This window comes from Staurois parvus, unplaced genomic scaffold (genome assembly GCF_062004578.1).
Source record: "Staurois parvus isolate SC_StPar_1 unplaced genomic scaffold, SC_StPar_1.0 ptg000289l, whole genome shotgun sequence".
Classification (NCBI taxonomy): domain Eukaryota; kingdom Metazoa; phylum Chordata; class Amphibia; order Anura; family Ranidae; genus Staurois; species Staurois parvus.
Window position 1 is genome coordinate 535469 of NW_028318085.1, and position 25551 is coordinate 561019.

A 25551-nucleotide genomic window follows, 5' to 3' on the forward strand; every position below is an offset into this window, starting at 1 on the left:
ATTGGAAGTAAGTGTGTGTGTGTATTTATTACACACACACACATATATATATATATATATATATATATATATATATATATATATATATATATACACACATACATACACAGTGGGGATCAAACGTTTGGGCACCCCAGCTAAAAGTTTGTAATAATGTGCATAAAGAAGCCAAGGAAAGATGGAAAAATCTCCAAAAGTCATCAAATTACAGATTAGACATTCTTATAATATGTCAACAAAAGTTAGATTTTATTTCCATCATTTACACTTTCAAAATAACAGAAAACAAAAAAATGGCGTCTGCAAAAGTTTGGGCACCCTGCAGAATTTATAGCCTGCACTGCCCCCTTTGCAAAGCTGAGACCTGCCAGTGTCATGGATTGTTCTCAATCATCGTCTGGGAAGACCAGGTGATGTCAATCTCAAAGGTTTTAAATGCCCAGACTCATCTGACCTTGCCCCAACAATCAGCACCATGGGTTCTTCTAAGCAGCTGTCTAGAAAACTGAAACTGAAAATAGTTGACGCTCACAAAGCTGGAGAAGGCTATAAGAAGATAGCAAAGCGTTTTTAGATGTCAATATCTTCTGTTCAGAATGTAAGAAAGAAATGGCAGTCATCAGGAACAGTGGAAGTTAAAGCAAGATCTGGAAGACCAAGAAAAATATCAGACAGAACAGCTCGCAGGATTGTGAGAAAAACAATTCAAAACCCACGTTTGACTGCACGATCCCTCCAGAAAGATCTGGCAGAAACTGGAGTTGTGGTACACTATTCCACTATAAAGAGATACTACAAATATGGTCTTCATGGAAGAGTCATCAGAAGAAAACCTCTTCTACGTCCTCACCACAAAAATCATCGTTTGAACTTTGCAAATGAACATATAGACAAGCCTGATGCATTTTGGAAACAAGTTCGGTGGACCGATGAGGTTAAAATTGAACTTTTTGGCCGGAATGAGCAAAGGTACGTTTGGAGAAGAAGGGGCACAGAATTTAATGAAAAGAACCTCTGTCCAACTGTTAAGCATGGGGTTGGATCAATCATGCTTTGGGGTTGTGTTACAGCCAGTGGCATAGGGAACATCTCACGAGTAGAAGGAAAAATGGATTCAATAAAATTTCAGCAAATTTTGGATGGTAACTTGATGCCATCTGTGAAAAAGCTGAAGTTAAAGAGAGGATGGCTTCTACAAATGGATAATGATCCTAAACACACCTCAAAATCCACGGGGGATTACATCAAGAGGCGTAAACTGAAGGTTTTGCCATGGCCTTCACAATCTCCTGACATCAACATAATTGAAAATCTATGGATAGACCTTAAAAGAGCAGTGCGTGACAGACAGCCCAGAAATCTCAAAGAACTGGAAGACTTTTGTAAGGAAGAATGGGCAAAGATACCTCAAACAAGAATTGAAAGACTCTTGGCTGGCTACAAAAAGCGTTTACAAGCTGTGATACTTGCCAAAGGGGGCAGTACAAGATATTAACTCTGCAGGGTGCCCAAACTTTTGCAGACGCCATTTTTTTTTGTTTTCGGTTATTTTGAAAGTGTAAATGATGGAAATAAAATTAACTTTTGTTGACATATTATAAGAATGTCTAATCTGTAATTTGATGCCTTTTGGAGATTTTTCCATCTTCCCTTGGCTTCTTTATGTACATTAATACAAATTTTTAGCTGGGGTGCCCAAACGTGTGTGCGTTTGTGTTATACACACGACACATACATTCATACATGCACACACTCATTCCACCACACATAACTCCAGAAAAAGAAAGTTTTCCAAAAATAGCCATTTATAGTAAAGTACATTATATATTATAATAAAACTAACACTTGATAACTTTCATAGACCTGATTAATAGGATATACCAAAAGTAACAGATTCTCTTAAAACAATCATTTCACAATCTATGATAAGAATAAGCACTTTTAATAAGACAGATCATTAAGAATGGAGTTACACAGCCAATAAAAATACTGCAACACATTCCAGCTTAGCTTGTGACACTTACAATTTGTGGACATCCGTGACACTTGCAATCATTTTATATTATTGAATCTGTAATTTATGGCATGAAGAAACTTCTGACATTATGGGTAATCTCTCCTGGCAGATCATCAATCGTTCCCTACACATGAAGAGCTCAAGCCTTCCTCCCCATATGATATAGTTGGCTGGGTCAGGAAGAAGTCCACACCCAATCCTAGTGGTTGTATGATTTTCACTAAGACTAGCAGACACCTCATCAATAATCAGTCATTATGAAAGAACTGCCCATCTGTGGATAAAGGTTTTATATGAATAAATAATAACTAACCACTGTCATCACCCTGTCAGTGGTAAATGGTTTTTTTTTCAACCTTCTAACTGCTACATCAGCAGAACAGCTTGTTCTGTTGAAAAAGAACAGACCTACAGGCTTAATCACCAGGAGAAACAAAAGAAAGAAATCCTAAAAAAGAAAACTAATGCAGACATTACATCTAAGAACTGGTAAGCTGCAATATAATACAGGTTTGCTTTTGGGTTTAATACCACTTTAAATTCACTGGCGTTCCTGAGTGGATATCCACAAACAGACACCATCACCAGGACCAGAGAGTATAGGTCTAAGAATTGAAGATTTGTTGTACTGAAAATGATAATGGGCACCCTTATATGTCACTATGGGCTTTACAATACTTGCAAAAACATTTCAAATAATGGAATTTAAATTAGCTGCAATCTCCAGACAACAGAAGAAATAAAAGGAAAGCTCAGGAAGGGAGCAGTGCCAAACCTTGTACTGTGTAATATTTGCTTATCATAATAAAAAGTAACATAAACAAGCAAACTGTCAATGAAGTTTGCACTTTGGAGGCTACTGAGTACATGCAAATTGCACATTAACTTCATTCCATGCTTGCAGCCAGACTTCCACAGACATGGGAGATTTGTTTATGACTCTGGAAACACAGAAGGCTCACAAAGCCCTTAGCATCAGGAAGATTGTATTCTGTTAGGTCTTGCTAGGAAAATAGAAAGCCAAAATGTCTTCAGTCAGCCAACATTTACCAATATGAATAAGTTAGTGTGATAGGAATATCACGGTCGGTTCACTTTTCTGTACAGTCAAAACATGATTTCCGACAGACCTAGAAAGACAAGAAAGAGGGATGACAGCTATCCGGAACAGACATTAGAATCTTTTATATGTGTGGTCATCTCTTGGATTGTAAGCTCCCAGGGTCAGGCCCTCCTAACCCTCTTGTATTGAACTGTATTGTTGTTGTATTGTCTCCCCTTATATTGTAAAGCGCTGAGCAAACTGTTGGCGCTATATAAATCCTGTATAATAATAATAATAATAATAATAATATTTTCCATTTGGCAAGACAAGAACACATCCCAGGTCTCACAGGGGCAAGGATGAATATGTACGTTAAAGGATAAGTTCACCTTTTGGAACATGTTATATGTTTCACCCATATTAAAAAGGTGGAAGATGTAACATGTTCCAGCAACTGCAGTCTGTCCTGCTCCCCCCCCCCACCCCCCCAAAGCGAAAGCGAGCAGGATCTTCTCCTGACGCCCGCTATCACTATTTGAATATAAAGCGGCCATGCAGGGCTCCACCCACAGAGCCTCGTCATTCTTTCACAGTTTTCTGTGAAACACTTAAACTACAAGCACCGTCATCCTTTGTGGCTGATGGCTTGTAGTTCTGAATGGACTGATGAGCGTCCTTGTAGTTCATTCACAAGCCCTGCAGTTTGTGAACAGTCAGCCCATGTGAAGATATGGGCTGAAAGCTGCAGAGCTTGTCAGCAAGAGTCTGGCATTGCACCCCTGATCATGGGTGCAAAGCTATCCAGGCTGCTTAAAATAAATAAATGCATGTTTTTTCCTGCAAAAATAAGTGCATTTATTATGTTTCCCAAAAGGCGAACTTATACTTTAAAAGAGAAGTGTGGGTTAACAAAAAAAAAAATATATACTTACCTAGGTACCAATGCTGCATCTGTAGCCCCTCCCCCCTGTGAGCACTAAGAGCTGAGCGATTCTAAGACTCTAAGAGCTGAGCAATCAAAGACCACTGTTCTCTCAGTTTTCAGTGTTCCATGAGCAGAGCCAGTGACTGTCAGTCATCGGCTCTCTGCTCCTCCAGTGCTCGCTGGAGCACTGAGCTGTGCATAGGGCAAGAGTGGCCCCCTAGCTGAGAAAGCTGGCGATCCAGACTTCTGGGCAGATCCCGACCATATGATTCGGATCTTTTCAGAGCCTGTACCAGCTCTGTGACCTCAAGCGACAGCGAGATATAACATGCTGACAGCTGAAAACGGGTCATAGAAGTGCAGAAAGAACTGCACTCCTGTGATCCCCAGAAGTACAGCCAAAAGAGCTTTGGCTATACGTCTTCTTTAAAGAGTAAAAGGTTTTCTGTACATAGGAACTGTTTATTGTTAGATTGAAACTGAGCTCAAAAAGTGAATTTTGGATATGTCGTAGCTTATGCCTAAAAGTTTTATTTGTACCTAAGCAGTCACCTTTAAAATCTACCTCTTGTCTGCAATTACTACTGAAGAACAGTATGTGAATGTACCTAGGCATCCTGTGCCTAAAGCCCCATAACTGTATATCTACAGTGTGAGATTTAAGGTACTGCTGCCACTGACTGATAGTCTCAGGAGATTTGGTGATATCACACTACTGTGCTGCCCACTGTTCTCATTGCAGTAGGTTCGGACATGAGGAAGCAAGACCCTGCCTTTGTCTCTGTGTGAAGGCAGCCATCTTAATAAAGGCAGGGTGTATGAGACTCTGGCATTTAGATGTGGGCAGAAAGTACAGGCGCACCCATCCAGCCCCGCTGTCAGCACCCTGTAAAACTCTATAAGAGGAGGAAAGCTTCTGCGGTTGGACAGTGCGCCGAGTGCTACCAACTTTCACAGCAGTATGCGCCCAGAAATGAAACCTTGGAACGTAAACAGATGGTCTTGTGAGAATTCGTCCCTGGGCGTTAACCTTAAAAATTTTGAAATATGTTAATGAGGAACTGAACTCTGGAAGATGTGCGCAAAAAGGCAGGCAGCGGATCTTTTCTACTTTACTGACTTACCATGCCTTGATCTGGACTGTCTTTGTGTGAAAGCAACTCTGTTGATAAAGTGCAGAACAAGGCATGGTAAATCAGTAAAGAGGAAAAGATCAGCTGTACTCTCTGCACCGTTCAGCCGGAAGCAGCTTTCAGCCTCCTATAGAGTTTTACAGGGTGCCGGCGGTGGGGCTGAACGGTGCGCCTGTGCCTCCCCTCGGCACATGTCCGTAGATGACGTCATGCAGGCGGGTGGACTCCCCACGGACAACGTTCAGTTTCTTTTTGAGTGCATCAGTGCTTCTAGAAAGCAGCACAGTGCTTTCTGCAGCCTGACCAGGCTCCTTCTCAGTCTGTCCTGCACAAATATGCGGACTGAGCAGCTCAGCGGCCCTTCTGTCAGACAATTACATGCTCTCCCTTACATATTCTATTTGTTTTTTAATAAATTGAATTGTCTTTAATTACTACACTATAAAAGTTTGTGCTGGATTCTTTGTTTTTCTATCCTGAATCACCTACTAGCATTTCATCTCTTGGATCTTTGCACCTAAGCAGCACCACAAACTGCTATGGCTAATGCTCTTGAATCTCTATATGGTTTATAAGTTTGTTCTATTTTTACAAAAAAAACTTCTATAAGACCATCCACCTGCTGAATTTCCACAGTCTCCATCTCCGAGGTCAGAAGACTCAATTGAGAGAAAAAAATTTAAAAGAGTGGTCCACGATGTACGCATCAGTTTTTTTAAAATATGCTGAGACAAAATGTCCTTACCCAAGTGTAATGAGTCTTTTGTACCCCAGGTGATGCAGTAGTGGAGAAGCAGCTGTTCCAGTAATTCCTTCTCATCCAAAAATTCCAGCTTCTCAATCCTGGGAGAGGGGAGACAAAATGGTATTTTACTTATTTATTGCATTCATTTATATAGTTTCAAAAAACTTTACAGTGTAAAGTTTTACAGAGTACATCGACATCAATCCCTGCCACTGATTACATCACGTCCCCAGCACAAATATACACCTATCAGGGCAAATAACCAAAGCAAAATAACCTACCATTATAGGTTTAAAATTATGGACAAAAGCTGGAGCCCCTAGAGAAAATAAAACATATTGGGGTTGATTTACTAAAGGCAAATAGACTGCACTTTGCAAGTGCAGTTGCACTCATTTTCAGTTGCACATAGTAAGTGTAAATGTGGTAAAGCTTGACTGTAAATAATATCCAATTAGGTGCAGAGAAATTTTTTAAAAATGTCATTTTGCTTGTACATGATTGGATGATGGAAATCAGCAGAGCTCTACCACGTTTACTAAGCTCTAGGGAAATGAATGCAACTGTATTTGCAAAGTGCACAGTCTATTTGCCTTTTGTAAATCCACCACCTCCATGACTCCTTGTACAGATGAGAGATTTACACAAGACACCTGTACTAAAAAGTAACATAAAATGTACCTAAATATTTTTTTTAGTAGGATGGTGTAAGGAAGAGTTAGAACCCCTGTCAAGTTTTTATTGGTGTCTGTGCCTACTACTAGGGCGATGCAGCTTCTCTATTTGTTCTGATTGACCTTCCCTGTTTGCTTTGCTGACCATTGTCATTCAGACTAAAAGCCACTGTTTACAGCTATCACCAGATGAAGAAGAGAGGAGAAATCTTAAACTCACCACTCATTACATTCTGACTATACATTCTTCTTTATATTTACCAAACAACTATGTAGTGCAAGGGCCCATCTGATTGGATACAGTTTATTTTAATAATTTAGGCCTGGTTCACACCTATGAGTGTTGCAATCTGCTGTGAACCAAAAGGTCCCTGATCCTTTGCAAAAACATAACGGCTAAAAACCCATAGATGTGACATAGATGTGAACGTGTCCCATAGGAAACCATGTTGAATGAATTGTAGTGAGATTCTGCAAAATGCAAAAAGCACTAAAAAAAACCCAAAAAAAACAAAACATGGGTGTGAACCTGGCCTTAGTAGGTTCCCCTATTACATAGATTAGGTAAATCTAAAACAGGATAGTACAAAGATTGTAAGATGTAAGGATAGCCATATACGTATACACTTAAAGGATAAGTTCACCTTTGGGAACATGTTATATGCTCCACCCGTTTTTTTAGGATGGAACATGTAACATGTTCCCATAGCAGCAGCTGTGCCTGCCACCCCCCCTCCCTCTGACAGATAGTACGGGGAGAAGATTCCCTGTACTGTCAAATTTGAAAACAACGTGACCATGCGGGGCTCGGCCCACATGGCCGCATCATTTGCGGACTTCCGTGAATTAATGAACTGCAAATCCCAGCTGCCTTAGTGAATGTCGGCTTGCAGTTTTCAATGAACTACCACGGCGCTGTGGAGCGCTGTGGTAGGTCAATTAAGCTTCGGGTCAGAATATCTGCTTGGCTGTACACCCCGTAGGGCAAGCAGAGATTCTGATATTTACTGATCACTGGTCCAAAGCTTTCCAGGCTCCTTTGGACAAAAATAATAAATGCACTTTTTATTTTTTACCTGCATTTATTATTTTTTTCCAAAAGGTGAACTTATCCTTTAACATCATTCAGAGAGGAATCTTCCCTGCTGGCAATTGTAACCAAACAGCCAGCACCAGCAGCTGTCTGCATACCTGGACAGTGACTGCATCAGACTGGATGTAGTCACTCTGTAGCTGATAATTTCCACCTATCTCCTTTGAATTTTCAAAGTTTGTTGAGCTGGGTAGTGTCGGCAGTACCAACCATGGCTTGAATCTTAGCCAAGTAGTAGGAATGAGCCAAAATTGTAGTTGTGTCTAACATAGTGTGCATGGCTTCACCCTACACCCCAGCAGCAGTCTATGCCAATCGGATCTTACAACCATGCCTCTCCTCTAGTAACAACGGTGAATCTTGTTCCCAGTAACAGGAATCTGCTAGTAAAACGGCCAGTGCTTTACATAGCTCAACCTTGTCTTCCTACTAGGACCGAGCAGGATGAGTGTAGAACTACAGGAGGGACACTGTCCTTTTCCTGAGAACAGTGCATGTGCGGTGCTCTCACTCTACAATCAGCTCAAATGAGCCCAGGGGCTGTAACAGGAAACAGAACGCAACCTGCATATGTTCCTCCCTTGGGAAAATTACAGAACTCCCTCTTATAGCGCCAGGTTTTGTGTTAAAAGTATACCTTATGGTGCTACTCCAAGCTACGGGTGGAAGGAAAAGGATCACCCCACCGGCACGTCAGAAGAGGGGAGCATGAGTCCGGGTGATTCAGGTGTCAGCCAATACAAGTGAAGGGATGGACGCAGCTCAACCAACCCCAGGAGTCCAATGTTAAGGAATGGCCTCAGCCACCATACTGGCCATGCCCTGTGATGTATTTTGCCCCCCCCCCCCACTGGGGGGGGCTTGGTCCAAGCCCCCACCCCCCGGTGGGCGGGGCAAAACACATCAGAGGGCATAGCCAGTACGGTGGCTGAGGCCATTCCTCAACATTGGACTCCTGGGGTTGGCCATGCCCTGTGATGTGTTTCACTCCGTCCACCGAGGGTGTGTGGCGGCTTGGACCAGGCGCGCCCCCTCCCCCCCTGTGGCTGGTACAAAGTGCATCAGAGGGCGTGGCCAGTATGGTGGCTGAGGCCATTCCCTAACATTGGACTCCTGGGGTTGGTTGAGCAGCGTCCATCCCTTCACTCACCAGGTTTTCGTTATCATGAATATCATCCACAAGTATGATTGAAAGATTTGTTTTGCATATAGTGCTGCAATGGTGTAGTGTGACTGCATTACCGGGAACATCCCACAGGAGTTGTAGTTTTGGAGTTGCTTTGACCCAGTCAAATTCTAGCCATTACAATTCGGCCCTTGCCAAAGTTGCTCAAATCCTTACGCTTGCCCATGTTTTCTACTTTCAACAAACCCACTTTAGGGTGCCAATGTCATTCCCTTTACCCGTCAGCGGTCATAAGGCTATGGCTGATCAGTGTATGCGTTTTGTTCTGCCAGTCTTAGTGGCGCCCCGGTGCCCAGCAGTTCCCCACTATCATTATGTTCATTACGCCCAGGGTTGGCATGCCAGGAGTCATTAGCCATGGGCACAAAAGCTTGTCATATCTCCCAGGTACACCTCTATGGCTACAGATATGGGTTTCCAAGCAAATTGTTTTGTTAATCTGCTTCTTCCATTCATCCAGTGTGGGGGGATTTGGAGAGGTCCATCTCATAAGAATAAGCTTCCTGGTTTGAAACAGAGCTCTTCAAATTGCTTCCTTTGAGTTTTGTATGGAAGGTGTTCAGTATATCCCACAATACACATACAGTAAGAGTCACCAATGATGTCAATCTGAAATACTGCATTTACCATACTAGTGACTGCACCCCAACAGCGCATTTAGCCAGTGATATACTCACAAACGACAATGGTGAAAAAGCTCATCATGAAGAACAGCAATATCCGGTCCGCCTGTTACGGTAATCCCCACAGGAACAATGGACCTCCAATAGGCTAACACGTTTCAAAGACTTGCCCCTTCCTCAGAGCCTGCGTGCACAGAGCCTGTGCCTCCTTTATAAATGGCCTGTGAATACGGTTCTGTCAGGCTATTTGCATGGGCGGCTATCACGCTCTCACAAAGTGCATCCAACAGTGATCAGGTAATTGCTGGCTGGGTGTACAGCCACAGATAGCTGTGGTCACCACCAACCTGTCATTGAAGTGAACAGGGCTCGGTGGCTGCAGCTAGCTGTTCACAAGTGGCGGAAATAGCTACAGGCATCAGCAATTCCAACTGCTGTCATTCCCACTAGCGCTAGTTTCCCGTGCAAATGTAGTATTATAGCAGGAGAGGCATTAAATAACTGTATGAATATTCAGACATGACACAGGATAGATGTATGAGGTTACATACCGCGCTACATCATTCTGAGGTAGACTGCCATATACTCGGATCATGTCCAAGGCATCTGCTGCTTCCCACCCATTAGACAACAGTCGATCAATCTGCAACAAATACAATCATGTAAAATCACCACTTTTTAAAGAATTAAAACAGAATTTCCACATTTTTATAAATGTCAATATATAAAATGTATAAACATAAAATTTGTACTTAACCTGGTCTAACAAATCAGATATTGCAAGACAGGACATAACCTACATGTCTGTATATATTATTTAAAACACATCTTGTAACTTCATGCTGTTTCTATTTTTCTATTTTTGCCTTAATTCTTTGGAAGTTTAGAGATCCTGGCTTTAATGCAAAGAGACAGTTTATTGTCAGTCAGACTTTAGGGGGGCCAGAACATGGCCAGTAGATAATGCCTTAGGCTTGGTGGTCAGTGGGAGTAATACAATTGCATAGTACCCCTGTAGTCAATAGGAAGAAGAATAGTGCCCCCATCGTTTGGAATTAGTGGGAGGCATAGTGCCCCCATCGTTTGGAATCAGTGGGAGGCATAGTGCCCCCATCGTTTGGAATCAGTGGGAGGCATAGTGCCCCCATCGTTTGGAATCAGTGGGAGGCATAGTGCCCCCATCGTTTGAAATCAGTGGGAGGCATAGTGCCCCCATCGTTTGGAATCAGTGGGAGGCATAGTGCCCCCATCGTTTGAAATCAGTGGGAGGCATAGTGCCCCCATCGTTTGAAATCAGTGGGAGGCATAGTGCCCCCATCGTTTGAAATCAGTGGGAGGCATAGTGCCCCCATCGTTTGGACTCAGTGGGAGGAATAGTGCCCCCATCGTTTGGACTCAGTGGGAGGAATAGTGCCCCCATCGTTTGGACTCAGTGGGAGGAATAGTGCCCCCATCGTTTGGACTCAGTGGGAGGAATAGTGCCCCCATCGTTTGGACTCAGTGGGAGGAATAGTGCCCCCATCGTTTGGACTCAGTGGGAGGAATAGTGCCCCCATCGTTTGGACTCAGTGGGAGGAATAGTGCCCCCATCGTTTGGACTCAGTGGGAGGAATAGTGCCCCCATCATTTGGAATCAGTGGGAGGAATAGTGCTCCCATCGTTGGGAGTCCGTGGAAGGTATAGTGCTACATCCTTAGTATAAGTGGAAGGAATAGAGTCACATCATTTGTGCTAGTGGGAGGAATAGTGCAACATTATTGGTGTGAGAGGAAGAAGTCATGCCCCATTGTTTATGTCAGAGTGAGAAATAGCGTCCAAAGCGTGGATAAAAGCAAGCAAGGGGTTGCATGTGCATAGAAATGTGCTTTTATTAAAGAAGAATGGTAACACTTATACAGCATGTATTGGCTTTTGAGCATCTTGTGTACACAATAGGGTATTATGCTATAGGAAAGCTGCATACAGCTGCCCAGGGAATGGCAACAAGGACAACTTGAGCAAACTCCCAGCTTGAATTCCATGATGCAAAGAAAAGAATCCTTGCTCATCTCCTGCGTAAGCTGAGCTGTCATTAGTACAGAGCATTCTAGATAAGGGTGGCGGGGAGGGGAGGAGGGGGTCACATTCATTTCTTGCAGTTGTCAGTTTTTGAGGATTATGCAAAAGCTGCTTGTCTATTGGCCATAAAAGAATAAAAGTATTGCCTGTCTATATTTAGTCATTTCCATTCATCCATATTGAAAATGATACATTGATTTTTAAAAGACACCTCTGATACAAAAGCATTATTTAAATGGAAAAAGCTGATTAAATCACCAACTACATTTAACCTCCTTTTCTTGTGATGAAAAAAGCCACTGATATCCAGTCTAGCGCCTGACAGCTTGGAACCTATTCTGTTTAAGTCATAAGCAGTGTAATAGACATTCATTAGAAATCTGTCTCGCGGTAGTGCGACTATTGGTGTCACTTATGACAGACTCATATATGTGTCAGTAAATTGAATATGTATCTGTCCCATATACGTGGCCCAATGCTTACACCTGCGGCACCATCATCCATTATGGAAGAGATCTTATTTACCCACCACTTTCCTTTTCTATATGGGGGTGTTTATGTATCTGTTGCAACAATAGCAACAGACAGTAAAAGCAAATAGGATCTGCACAAACTTGTCGCACGTCACTACCCACAATGAAAATGTCACATGGGTCTCATGAATTTTCTGCAAGGCTTCCTAATACTTCTTACACATTGTCAGAAATGCTCCACAAATGCGTTATTAACCACTTGACCTCCAGAGGATTTAACCCCCTTAATGACCAGGCCTCTTTTTGCTACTCGGCGCTGCACTAATTCAACTGATAATTGCGCGGTCATGCAATGCTGCACCCAAACCAAATTTACGTCCTTTTTTTCACACAAATAGAGTTTTCTTTCGGGGTAATTTGATCACCTGTGCGCTTTTTATTTTTCACGCTATAAACAAAAAAAGACCAAAAATTTTGAAGAAAAACAATATTTTTTACTTTCAGCTATAAAAAATATATAGTAAACTCAAAGTTAGTTATAAATTTAAGCCAAAATGTATTCTGCTACTTGTTTTTGGTAAAAAAAATCCCAATAAGTGTATATTGATTGCTTTGTGTGACAGTTATAGCGTCTACAAACTATGGTATAAATACTGCAACTTACGCCATTTTTCTGCTATACAGCGCTGCGCTAGTTTAACGGACAATTGCGCGGTTATGCAATATGGTACATAAATGAAATTTACATCCTTTTCTCCCCACAAATTGAGCTTTCTTATTTGGTATTTGATCGCCTGTGCGGTTTTTATTTTTTGCGCTATAAAAAAAAAGGCTGACAATTTTGAGGAAAAAAAAAACAATATTTTGGACTTTTTGCTATAAAACGTGTCCAGTAAAAAAAAATGCAAAAATCAAATTTAGTCATAAATTTCTGCCAAAATGCATTCTGCTCCATGTCTTTGCTAAAAAAAACCCAATACGTGTAAATTAATTGGTTTACGTGAAAGTTATAGCGTTTACAAATGGCGGGAAAGATACTGGGATTTTTAGGGGTTTTTTTTATACTAATAATGTCAGCGATCAGTGACTTAGGGCAGCGACCAACGACTTATGGCCGGACTGCGGCAGACATTCTGACATTGGGGGGTACTGACTTGGGGTCATTGACATCCCCAAAAACACCAATACAGTGATCAGTGCAAAAAGAAAAACACTGACACTGTACTAATGGCACTGGGGAGGAAGGGGTTAACTTTATTTTGCAGGGAAGGGTTATAGGAATGAGGGGGAGTGTTTTACTAGGGGGCGGGGGTGTGTGCTGCACGGGACACCGCTGATCGAGAGAAACTCTTCGGTCTCGATCAGCTCGTCCTCGAGCTGACAAGGAAGTGACAGACAGCACAGCTACTGCAGCTGTGCTCTCTGTCACTGTTTAGCGCCGATCGCCGGGAAAGAGCCACTAAGGACCGGCTGTGACCCGGCGACTGCCATCTGCGGCGATCGGCGGGACAGATAGGGCGGCGGCGCGACCCGTTTACAAAACACACGTTTTAAAACGTGGTTTTGCCTGCCAGTGCCGCCCTGCTGCCGTATTTCTACAGTGGCAGGGTGGCAAGTGGTTAAATTGCTCCCATTGTACCTGTACCCAACCCCTCCAACGCATCATGATGACCATACAGTGGCATAAGTTTCCATACTATTTATTTTTTCCTGACTCGGACCTACCAAAGCATGGCTTTCTGAGGAGCAGCCGACACACACAAATTTGTCTACTTTTGACTAATCACAATAAATACATTTTCTTTTATGTATTTATTTTCACACAAAAATTGTGATTTTCCTGAAAATAAAAGAAGTTTGTAGCCTCCCTAGCGGTCTGATTATGTCCATATTTCTGTGCTCAAAGCTGTAAATTTTTTTGCATGGAAATACATATTTTTTTTTATTGTAGGCCTGTAATTTTTAGGAATAACTCACTGAAATCTGTCCGAACAAGAGTCTAGTAAACATTCCATGTAGGATAAAACTTGGAACACGAAATCATAATTTAAAAAAATTATCATAAAAAATAATATAATAAATTTAATTAAATGATTAAATAATATAATCAAACCAAAAACACTGAAATTTGAAATATAGCGCCAAGTTCGCACATCACTGAGCAAAGTTGAAAAATCGTTTTCAGTGTCTGATGACGAATTTCCCCACAAATAATTATCGCTCAATTCTGCAAGTGGTTCTGATTTACTATCACTGTTCTCTAGCCGGTCTAAAACCGCTTTTGACCTAAAGGGACGCTTTTTTGACGCCATGGACTTTTCTCAGTTTCAAGGCAGAAAGAACAATAAAAATGCAGGCAGGGCGCCGGACAAAGCACTCGGGACAAAATGTATGTGAAATGGTTTGATACAGTAATGTTTTACTATGTGATTTTAGTGAATGTCACTTTTAAAATTTTAAGACATTGCCAGGGAGACTGCAGGGGGGATATCGCGGGAGCGCAGAACAAGGTAAGTGCAGAAAAGATCCCGGAGCAACGCTGCAGGGTATTCCTGAGTGTAGCTCGAGGTTACCGCTTGTGGTGCTGAAACTTTACCCCGAGCTACACTCGGGAATACCTCCAGGGAGGTTAAACTTATGAACAATTCTAATCACATGTACTTAGGACCGTTTCACACCAGAACGCAGGACAGAAAACCCACGTTCTGTGAGCTTTTCCGGCACCGTATTAAAAACGCGCTGCAGTTGCGATCTGCCACTGGTGTCAATATTAAATTAATGACAGCCCAAGTGCAGGTCGCAAATGTAGTGAGTTTGTCTACACGGGATCATATGGTACAGAAGCACCAAGAAATGCAGTTGCAGTGAGTTTCCAAAAGTAGTGCATGCACTAATTTTGTTGCGGTGCGGCTTCAGCCCATTCAAAATGTGTATGTATGTGAATTGCACACAGCGTGTTCCTGTGCTATTCCTGGTGTGAACCGACCCTTTATGGGGTCTCTCCTAACACACAAAAAAAATTATTATTGGGATTGTATGTCAAACAAGATCCAACAGTAGTTGTCATGTTCTATAGATCTCCTGTTCATGAATATTCATGCACGCATGATTGCACAAAGCTGCTGCTATCTTATCTACACAACAGTAGAGTGAGTCAAAAAGGTTTTCCATCTCAAAATCGATTGTTTCTGTACACTGCAAAATGAACCTTAGGATAAACTGAGGTCAGCTTAATCGACAGGGATGAACAGGTAACTTGTCTAGTAAAAGATTAATGAGACAAACAAAGCCTTGTATCTGAGTTCATGATGAGAACGCATTCGTGGCACATACCTGTGTAGAATCTGCCAAGTCAATACTGACCCTTTTACTGCTCGGCATTGGACATCACAAGACCTCTCAATTGACTGAATTAAAGAGAAGCTGTACTTTGCAGAATGAGGGTCAATTAATAGGTGGAATTTTTTTTACTTCAATAAACATAGTTCGTCAAGAAAACTATAACACCTTGCTGGAGAGAAATCTGTAATTTCTTTTGCGGTGCAAGGAAAAAGTAATATTTTGACAAAACAGGTTGCATTTTGACCATCTTAGAGATAAAGTGGTCAAAATCATCTGGCGAGTGCCTTTTCAGCTTCCTCAGCCTTTAAAAGTATGCAAAAAAAAAAACTTAAATGTTACTCATCAAATGGGAAACCAGTGCTTGATAAGATGCACACAACTATAATAATGAAATCAACTTCACTGAGTCTTTTCTTCATGCCAGAGTCCCCTCTTCATGACAGAGGTCCTACCATCACATCAGAGTCCCCATGTGACATCAAATGTCCCTTTATGACAGACCCCCATGACATCAGGGTACCAAACGACAGAGAACCCATCCATTACATCAGAGTCCCTCATCAGAATCCTCTGATCACAGAGCCACCTAAATCACACCAGAGCCCTATCTTTTGGTTCCAGCAGCGAGGAAGAAGGAAGGAGGTGGAACACGTCTTGAGGAAGCAAACTTCTATCCTCTCCTGAATGCTGGAGACAGCCATGCCTCCAGTCCTGGGTCAGCATCATGAGTTACCATGGTTGGGCAGGATGGCTGCTAACACCATAGCAATAAATGACGCTGTGCATCCTGCCCTAGAGCACCATTGGATGTAATGGTCCTGGCGGCCGACCTGCTAGCATCATGATGTTGATTGAGGGCAAACTGGGTCCTGTGCTTACAGCAGTCTGGGGAAATCCATACAGCATCCCAAGGTGCTGTGCCATCCCAACTGAGAAATACGGTCTTAGAGTGTGTACTGTGGTAGACACTGCACAAAATTGGTGGAAGACACAGAGGAGCGACTGAAAATAGTTTAAGCACATTTAGCACTGGGTGCTTTAATAATTTTTAACAGGACACTGAATTGGAAGACGATGAATTGTTTTCAGGATGGAGTTTTTATGGTAAGCAACATTTTTCTTGGACTTGTATATATGGTTATAACAGAACATGATTATTACAAACAATTCTAAAGTATCATTTGTGATAATTGTTGTTTGATGGTTTAGACACAGTTTACACATAGCACTTATTTAGTTTTCGAACAATAGAAGCGCAGGGCACTTACAGCTTTTCTTCTGCAGTGTGCGCAAAACCTCTGCCTATGTTCAAGTGTGCCACATTGGAAGAAGAGAAATTGTCTAGGGCCACATATAAAATTCACTAATAAGGATAGCTGATGAGCAGTTGCTCCTGAAGCTCAGCAGGTAGCCGCGGCCGCCATTCACTATAATGACAGGTCACTCGTGGCTGCACCTATTTGTGGCTCTCTGCACAGCCAGTGATCACCAGCAGTGATTGCTGCTGGACGAAAAGTGTGTCCAGCAGTGATCATGCAGTTAATCTTTGGCGTAGAGAGCCACAAATAGGTGCAGCTGCTGGTCAAGCAGCCACACCTATCCGCTGAGAGCCACAGGAGGAACTGCTGCTACAATTCATACCGGCCCTAATCGCTGGTGTGAATGTAGCCTATGTATGTGCTGTGTGGGATGGTGGGGGGGTTGTGGGCCCATGCACATTACTGAACAGGTGGATGCCTGATTAGGGGAGGAGAGCAATTCTCCATTTATAAGTAGAAAAAAAAAAGTATGTAGGATCTTTATTTGTACATGTATACTTTACAAATTAAAAGTTAGGTTGAAAAAAAAAAAAAAGTCCTGCTGCAAGTTAACATAATGTGCTAGTATGCACTGCATACTAGCACATTATGATTGACTCTATAAAAGTGATCCGTCCAGCGGTGTGCTGTCATTGCTGACAGGACTTCCATCTTCACCCGGTCTTCCTTCCAAGTTGAACAGCCATACCGTGATGAAGTTACTTCCACACATGAGCCCAGGAGCCACAACTGCAGCACAGTGCTCCATTGAGAGTGCAGAACATATGCACCGGCGACGTCACCAGCTACTATAGATATGAATATCTGCCAAGCAGTGCACATTTAGGAGATATCCACTGTACCTACAGATAAAATTTATCATAGGGTTTACCTGTAAGTACAAGTGACCAAGCGGTGTTTACTACCACTTTATGTCAAAAATGTTCTGTCCCGTTAGTATGAGCCATATGTGCATGAATGTTTCCTCCTCTCTTCTGACTCTTCGACTGTATGGCTTTATTTTTACTTTATTGGCTATTTTGCACAAAGTCATACTTTGTGCAACGATGCAAAAAGTTAAAAAATTGTGTAAATGTCACACTTTATGCTCATGTGCAAGGAGCTTAAGAAAAGTGTCCAACCCTAAAAAAAAGTCTGCTAGCTCACCATAGAGATAGACCACACAGAGTAAAACGTCATTGGAGAGGCTTAGACCTTACAAAAGGGCAGTCAATGGGCTCCTCACCTGAGACTGGAGTGACTGGCAGGCCTCCACTCCTGCCAAGTTGCATTGTCTCCTCTGCAGGTTCTCTACCATGATCTGTCCAAAGCGGTCTGCCATGTTGACCTGGTCAGTAGAAGAACAGAGGTTAACAGAAATTTCTTATCACGGTCTTGCTCTTAAAATCATCAAATAAAACCTTAGTCTGTTCCCGTCAAATGATTGACATCTCGTAAACGGTCATATTCCCATCCTGCCAGCTGAATCAGGTCCAGGAAGTCTGGCGTTTATAGGAGAAGCAGGCAAATACAATATTCTACAACTCTTGAATATTTCCCATTTTGTCAGCTCAGTCACAGGGCGCCTTCCTGGCCGAACGATTACTTCTAGTGGCTATAGTCGTAGGCAGTAATCGTATATAAAAAAATCTAGCTGGTTGCATGTACCCCAGTTGATTAACTTGGGTGCAATCAGCCTGCCTATACATGAATCGAAATGCAGCCAGTTCAGCAGGGACTGGCCAAGATTCCATTCATGTATGGCCAGCTTTAATGGTTTACCTTTTTCACAATTAATCTTCAACACCCCAAGAGCAGTCAGATAGAAGGGAAGTGAGGGGTTTGCTGCTGCCATAAACATGAAATGGTCACAAATGCTAAACAATGTTCATTTATTTTCTAAACAGGCAAGTAACAGACTGCAAAGTTAAGAACATCACAATTCTCTACCTGTTCATAGTTTACGAACATGGCTGTGGGGAAGGTGTCAGCTGCCCATCTCAGGAGGTTGGCAGACTTCTCAGGGGTCATGTAAACCAGCACGCACTCCGCCACAAGCAGTGTTGGTAGCCTGGAAATAAAGACAAAAATGAAGATTTCACATAAAAATCAACACAACCTGGCCAAAAAGAAATTCCGATTGAAAGGGAGTGTGTAAAAGATTAATTGGTAAGTCAGTAGAGTTCATACAATCATAGCTGTAAAAGGTTGGTAACCAACATGTTTGAGGGTTTTGATCATTTCCCCTCTTCTATTCTCTGTGCGTGTCACAGTTTATGTGTGGCTAGTCTCTGTGAACACAATTTGAGGTGCATCAGTAAAACCTGAAGAACCCCAAAATGTGTTGATTGCCAACTTTTAATAAATATAACTGTTGGGATTTAACGGATTCACCGATTCATCTTTTAGGCACTCCACTTCTTTCTACACATTCACTTAATGTCTCTCAACGCAAAAAGGGTAACTGTAGTCAAGCAGCAGATTTTTTGTAAGATTTTTAGTTGCTTCAAAAAATAAATAAATAAGTAATACCCCCCCACCCCCTCTTCTTCACACCATCAAGATATCCAAACTATATTTAGATCCAGCACCACTCCCAACCAAGTTGTTCTAAAAACTGATGTGAATGGACAGATCATTAGAATTACAACAATTTTCAAGAGGACTCGAATTTTAATATTTTTATCACACAAAAAATAAAATACAAGCCATGTACATGTTACTACACAGATACCATCCACTGTATGACAATTTAACTGCCCTACTAAAACTCCCTAACAACTTATAACTGCTAAATCCAATGGCCACTACTCTGTACGGTATATTATTAGACCTTCTTCTGCCTTTGATACAGCTGACCACTTGTTTTTCCTCAAAAAACTCAATTCCTTCCCTTGGACTCCAGAACTTTGCTCTTTCCTGGTTCTCTACCCATCCAATCGTTGATTTTAGGCTCCATCCTTGGATCCTTTCCATTCCCTATCTACACCTCTTTTTTTTGGTCAGCTGATAACCACCCATGGCTTCCAATACCACCTCTATACTGATGACAACCAAATCTACCTCTCTACTCTACCCTTCAGTCACCTCACGCATCACTAATTTACTGACATATGAGTATGGATATCACACCCCTTCTTAAAACAAAATATTTCACTAACGGAGTTCATAATATTACGCCCCACTTCCCCCATGCCCCCGCCGCTGACTTTGTTACTGAGATCACAACTATCAGTCCCATCCCCCCAGGCCAGGGTGCTTGCTTTAATCCTGGATTCAGATCTCTCTTCTCAGCCACATATCCAATCACTGTCGAAATCCTGCCACCTTAACCTCGGTACTAGAATTACTGCCCTTGATCTGATATTCGTGGTGATATCTCACATGTGTGGTGGGATCGCTGTTTATATACAAACGTGTGGATTCGCCTTTGCAGACAAGCATGTGGGGAGTGGGGCGCTTTTGTTTTTGTTTTTTTTACACTGCTCTTGTACATTTGTTATCACTTTCATAGTTATCACAGGGAATATAAATATCCCCTACGATCGCAATAGGAAGTGACAGATCCGCTTTACTGAAAAATCTGACATCTATTAGAACCCAGATCACTCCTCTGCCCTTCAAAGCTTGAGATCACATGGTCTGATGTGGTTTTCAAACCCCTAAGAGTTTGTTTTCATTAGGCAAAACCGGAGGTGATGAAATGCTCATCACTTTGTTTCTCAGACCATAGAGATGGTCTGAGCTGTTCCGGTGTCCGACCAGTTCTATGGTCAGCCGGTGGTTCTGGTTTTGGCCGGCTGAACACTCTGGTTTCTCGGTGGGAAGGTGGGGGAGACATCCCATCCCGCTGCTTGTAAAAGCAATCCAGCAGCCAATTAGCTGCTAGAATTGTTTTTACAAGAAAGCCAACTGCTGGCTGGAAAAAAGCAATACCTGCAGCTGTGTGCATCATCCCAATATAACCCCTGCAACTGAAGGATGTACAGGGACGTCCTTGGGAGACAAGTGGTTAAACTGCCTATGCCATTCAATAAACACTTGATTTCTTCATGGAATGTTGAACATAAGCCTGCTGGAAGGGAGCTAAAGTGTCACCAAATTCCTGTCCCTCATTTTCCACTAACAGTGGCACACACACGTGTTATTTCTTCTACTGCTTAAACAGAGTAAACTGGTCTGCGACCCAAGCGAGTGAAAGTCAGAACACACTTGAGTGCAAACGGCTGCGTGACACACCACCATAGTGCTATGCCCCAGGCCTTCCGGAAGCTGAACTGTCACACCTCGTAGACTAAGCACAGGTTCACATTAGGGTAACATTAAGGTATATTGTCTGTGGGAAATTCTGGGTTTCCTTTTTAAATAAACACCTTACTGTGGGTCCATGCCAACTTTCTTTAGCTTCTCCTCCATGTCCTTCAGGTTTCTCAGATCTGCCCCAATGATAGAGTATCGGGAGGAGTCAAGGCTGTGAGCATCTATAGAAAAAAAAAAAAAAATCAAACAAAAGTATCTGTACAAGTGTTTTAAGACTAGCCACAGACTGGCAATAATCTGTTATGCAGCTGAAATCTATAACCCACAAGATCTTTCAGTGCCTCTGCCTATGTTGGAGGAGGCCATACATACACACGCCTGTCCAGGAGCATTAAATTACTCAGTAACAGGGGCGGACTGACAACTCATGGGGCCCCCGGGCAATAGGGGATCATGGGGCCCCTGTGTCCTTGCCCAAACTCAAAAAAGCCTATGAAAAAGGTACCAGGGGCATCTCATAGGGCCCCCTACTGACCCCAGGCCCTCGGACAGTGCCCGAGTTTCCAAATGGTTAGTCCGCCCCTGCTCTGTAACCATGCAAAAGCAAATTACTTTCTATGGTGACAACAGAAAGAGAAAAGCACCAATCTTTACCAGGGTGAGTGAAATAGGATTTGCCTTGCCTGTATATTTCACCCAGACCAACTTGCATTCTAACCGTTTATCTACTTTTTGACAATTCTTTAATGGATGTCTCCATTGCCGCTCAGCAACTGGTATCATGTTGTTCCTCTACGAGGACAGTTCAGCACTGGTTCTAATGTAGATCTGTGCAGTCCCTGTTTTCTCTGAATCCATCCAAGTTTTATCCTGTGTTGAGCCCTGATGAAGGGGGAGTGAAGTTGCTCCTGAAATGCACTGGCTAAATTTCTAAAACAATTAAAATGATCTTGGATTATTATGTGGTGTTGGTCTGGCGCTCCTTTCTGATTTCTATGGTTTCAGCTACTGCTGGGTGCCCATCGAAGGAATCCTTGCTGCGTGGACACTGCCTCTCAAGAGCTAGAGAACTTGTTTAAAGTTTTCCTTCACCTAATTAGATCTGCAAGTATAATTTGCAAAGTTATATCCTTGTGATCAAGCCAGTCTGGTGAAATGAGTTAAGGAGGAACAGTCCAGGGCGGGGATTATGAGAGTATGCAACCATCCTATCAAATGTTTCAATAAACACCTTTTTTGCATGGAGATTGATGTGTTTTTTCCTTTCATTAGATCTATGATCTAGTCTACTGAACTGTCAGTCACCGCTCTGCCCCTCTGGAGAGGGTGACTGAGCAGCATGCTTGGAGGCTGAGCCAGCTGCCACACAGCCATCTGGGTGGATACCGACATTATTGTTAGGATCCTTCCAGAGCTCTGTGACATTAGCTGACAGAACAAACATAAAATGTATTTGCTTTCAATGCAACTCACAGGACGTGGCAATGGCACTGCATTTTTGACAGGATCAACTATTATGCAGATGATCCGGTATCTAGGACATACTAGTCACACCAGTAAATCTCCAAAAACATATATAATATCTACTGTAATAATATCACCCCAAACCATCCTCTGTTCCTACCAAGACCTCCTGCTCTCAAGCTCTAGATTCCTCCTACCCATGCTCGTCTTCAGGACTCTTTTAGAGCCTCTTCCATCCTCTGGAACTCTCTACCTTCAGGTGATCCCTAAAGAGATGAGCTTTCAGGGAAGTCTATCACAGTTCCAACTAACTGAACTTTTTTCGCTTCCATCAACTCACGCCCCACTGTTAAAACCTTTTGCACCACTTGCCCCACCCTATTAGATTGAAAGTCCTCTTAACACTCGTGTATCTTATTGTATTGTAACTGTATTGCCTCCCTTTAGATTGTAAAGCGGTGCGCAAACTGTTGGCGTTACAGAAAGGCTGTATAATAATAATAATAATAAAAGAGCACCACAGTGGCTAAGTGGTTAGCACTTCTACGCAGCAGCACCTAAGATTGTAAGCTTCTTGATAGCAGGGACTGATGTGAACATAGAATATATATGTAAAGCGCTGCATACATTGACGGCGCTATACAAGTATCTGAAATAATAAATAGTAATAATACAGCCACTACTACATGGTGTCTGCAACAATGTGTCTCCTTTATAATTCAGATGTATAACATACTGGCCATTACCAGACTTCCAGTCTGAGGCTTGACACGTGGGGGGAGATTTACTAAAGCTAGTTCACTCAGTATCTCGTGCACCTGTCCATAGTGATCAATCAGCTTCTAACCTCAGTTTGTTCAATTAGGCTTTGGCAATAAAACCTGGAAGCTGATTGGTTTCCATGCAGAAGAGCACGAGATTCTGAGTGAACCAGCTTTAGTAAATAAACCCCATATCGTCATCATGGTCACATGGACTGCCAGCCTCAGACTACATCTCCCATCATGCATTGTGTAGTCATTCAGCAATGCAGACGTGTGCCCCCACATTCTGCGTTACGTTGCTAGTACCTCCTTCAATGATTTGGGCAGTGCTGTAGCGAAAGCAGTTTGCTGGCTTAATAGGAGGAGAAGATGGAAGGAGGTTTTACGTGTTTGCATTGATTGCATACTATTGCAGCGCAGCATATGAAGGTGCTGAGAGGGATGACTATGTTAGTTTACTATAGGAACACTTAGAAAGGACGTGCTAGAACCATACTTTTGAAATTCATCATCTAGAAACACTCAAAGATAACCTTACCAACATATCCCTTTGCAACTTGTATGTCTCTGCTGTGATGATAGCCTGTCTGCTCGGAGTCTATTGTAAAATGCCTTCTGTGTCACTTTATGGAAATGCAAATCATATTTTTATTTCTAGCATAGCTTTAGTGTCGCTTGAAACTGCCAAAAAATTAATACATTAGTATTGAGTGCAATTACCCTTTAGAATGTTTAATTTCACTGTTCTTTATTGCACTGCTTTCTTATTATATATTCACGCGGCGTGTGTGTTATTACACTTAAGTATACTAATATTGGTGCAATATACTTCTAAAACCGGGAAAAATATATTTCCACCCATACAGACAACAAACAAGTGGTACACAAATAACAATGTGGCTTTTTGAACCTACAATTTTAGGGTAGAAAAAAAAAAAAAAAAGTTGACAGTTGAGCAAAGTGCATGGTCCCTGGAGCAATTTACACCTTTCCCCTTGATATGAGCCTTTTACAATGGGCCAATTTAAGTAGATAAAGTAAATGGTGAAGTTTACGGTTTACGAGCAGCCATAATCAGTTATACAGTGTTGTGCACTATTGGCCATCTATAAAGGTAGAAAGTTTAGTGTGAAAGCAACACTTGACTTACTCAAGACTGAATATGAAAGCTTTTAAAACATGTTATAATAGAACAATCATCAAATTTTATCCTCCTCCAAAAAAAATGTGCCAAAACCCTGAAAAACGGCCGACCAATTAACCCAGTAACGGTGTGAAAATCTGCCAATTTTTTTTTTTCGGCTGAAAAATTGGCCGATTTTCGACCCGTCTATGACCTGCATTAGGCTGCTTATAACACACCAGAAAAAAAAAACATGTACTTATGGAAGAAGTGCCAGATGAATGGATAAAAGAGTCCAAATTCATTTATTGCTCACTCAGATTCTGCTGGCCAGTAACTCTCCTGATCCAGCAATTAGCTGCCTACAAAGATTCACTCAGGAAGCTCTATTTTGAGTCCATTCAAGGTGCTTAAGTGAATGCCTGATGAAGGCGGAGATTTTCTGACCCCCCCTAATGCATTGGCATTTTTTTTTTGTATATACTATAAAATTAATTTGGACTCTCTTATCTTTTCGTCTGGCGCTCCTTCCATTAGTGCATTTTTTTTTTTATTTTAAACATATGAATTTGGTGAAAACATACATAATACAGACGCCCTCGCAGGGGGCATTTTTTTTCCTAGTATCTTTTTTCATGACAGCTATACTAATGTACACACCTATTAGCAGAGAGTCTCCATTGTGGGTTTCCATTATTGGCTTGGAGAGAGGTGGTTTGGACCTATTAAAATAAAAACAAAAATTAAAAGCAGTCAGAAGTTTTCATTTCCAGTTGATGCGGTCCTGATTGGATATTGTGTGTTAGCAGAGAAAAATGACGTTGAAACAACACAGGGCTGTGCCAAGCATTAGATCTTTGTTGAAGTCTGTTTGCATGGCATTGGTGTAAATCCTACAAGCCAGTATATGGCAAAGAATCACTTGAACTATAGATGTGCATGCATCTATAGAGGCATGGCTTTGTGGGCGGCACAATGGCTTAGTGGTTAGCACGTCTGCCTTGCAGTAAATGGGTTATGGGTTCGATTCCCGACCATGGCGCCTCCTGCATGGAGTTTGCATGTTCTCCCTGTGCTTGCGTGGGTTTCCTCCGGGTGCTCCGGTTTCCTCCCACACTCCAAAGACATGCTGGTAGGTTAATTGGATCCTGTCTAAATTGGCCCGAATATGTATATGTATGAATGTAAGTTAGGGACCTTAGATTGTACACCCCTTGAGCGTTAGGGACTGATGTGAATGTTCAATATATATGTATAAAGCGCTGCGTAAATTGACAGCGCTATATAAGTACCTAAAATAAATAAATACATTGGTGGCACTGGTAGTG

General features: G+C 42.1%; 1 protein-coding gene across 2 annotated transcripts in view; it reads right to left on the minus strand.

The window, feature by feature from the left end:
* Positions 1-1921: 1921 nt before the first annotated feature.
* LCMT1 (leucine carboxyl methyltransferase 1) overlaps positions 1922-25551 on the minus strand; it is a 36996-nt gene continuing 13366 nt past the window's right edge. For both annotated transcript variants that reach the window (XM_089682412.1, XM_089682413.1), the window contains exons 5-11: positions 24884-24945; positions 20991-21093; positions 18563-18683; positions 17859-17960; positions 9993-10084; positions 5866-5963; positions 1922-3147 (exon numbers count right to left, since the gene is read on the minus strand). In XM_089682412.1, the coding sequence (XP_089538538.1) occupies positions 3125-3147; positions 5866-5963; positions 9993-10084; positions 17859-17960; positions 18563-18683; positions 20991-21093; positions 24884-24945 (601 nt within the window). In that variant the 3' untranslated portion in view covers positions 1922-3124. The remainder of the gene's footprint in view (positions 3148-5865; positions 5964-9992; positions 10085-17858; positions 17961-18562; positions 18684-20990; positions 21094-24883; positions 24946-25551) is intronic.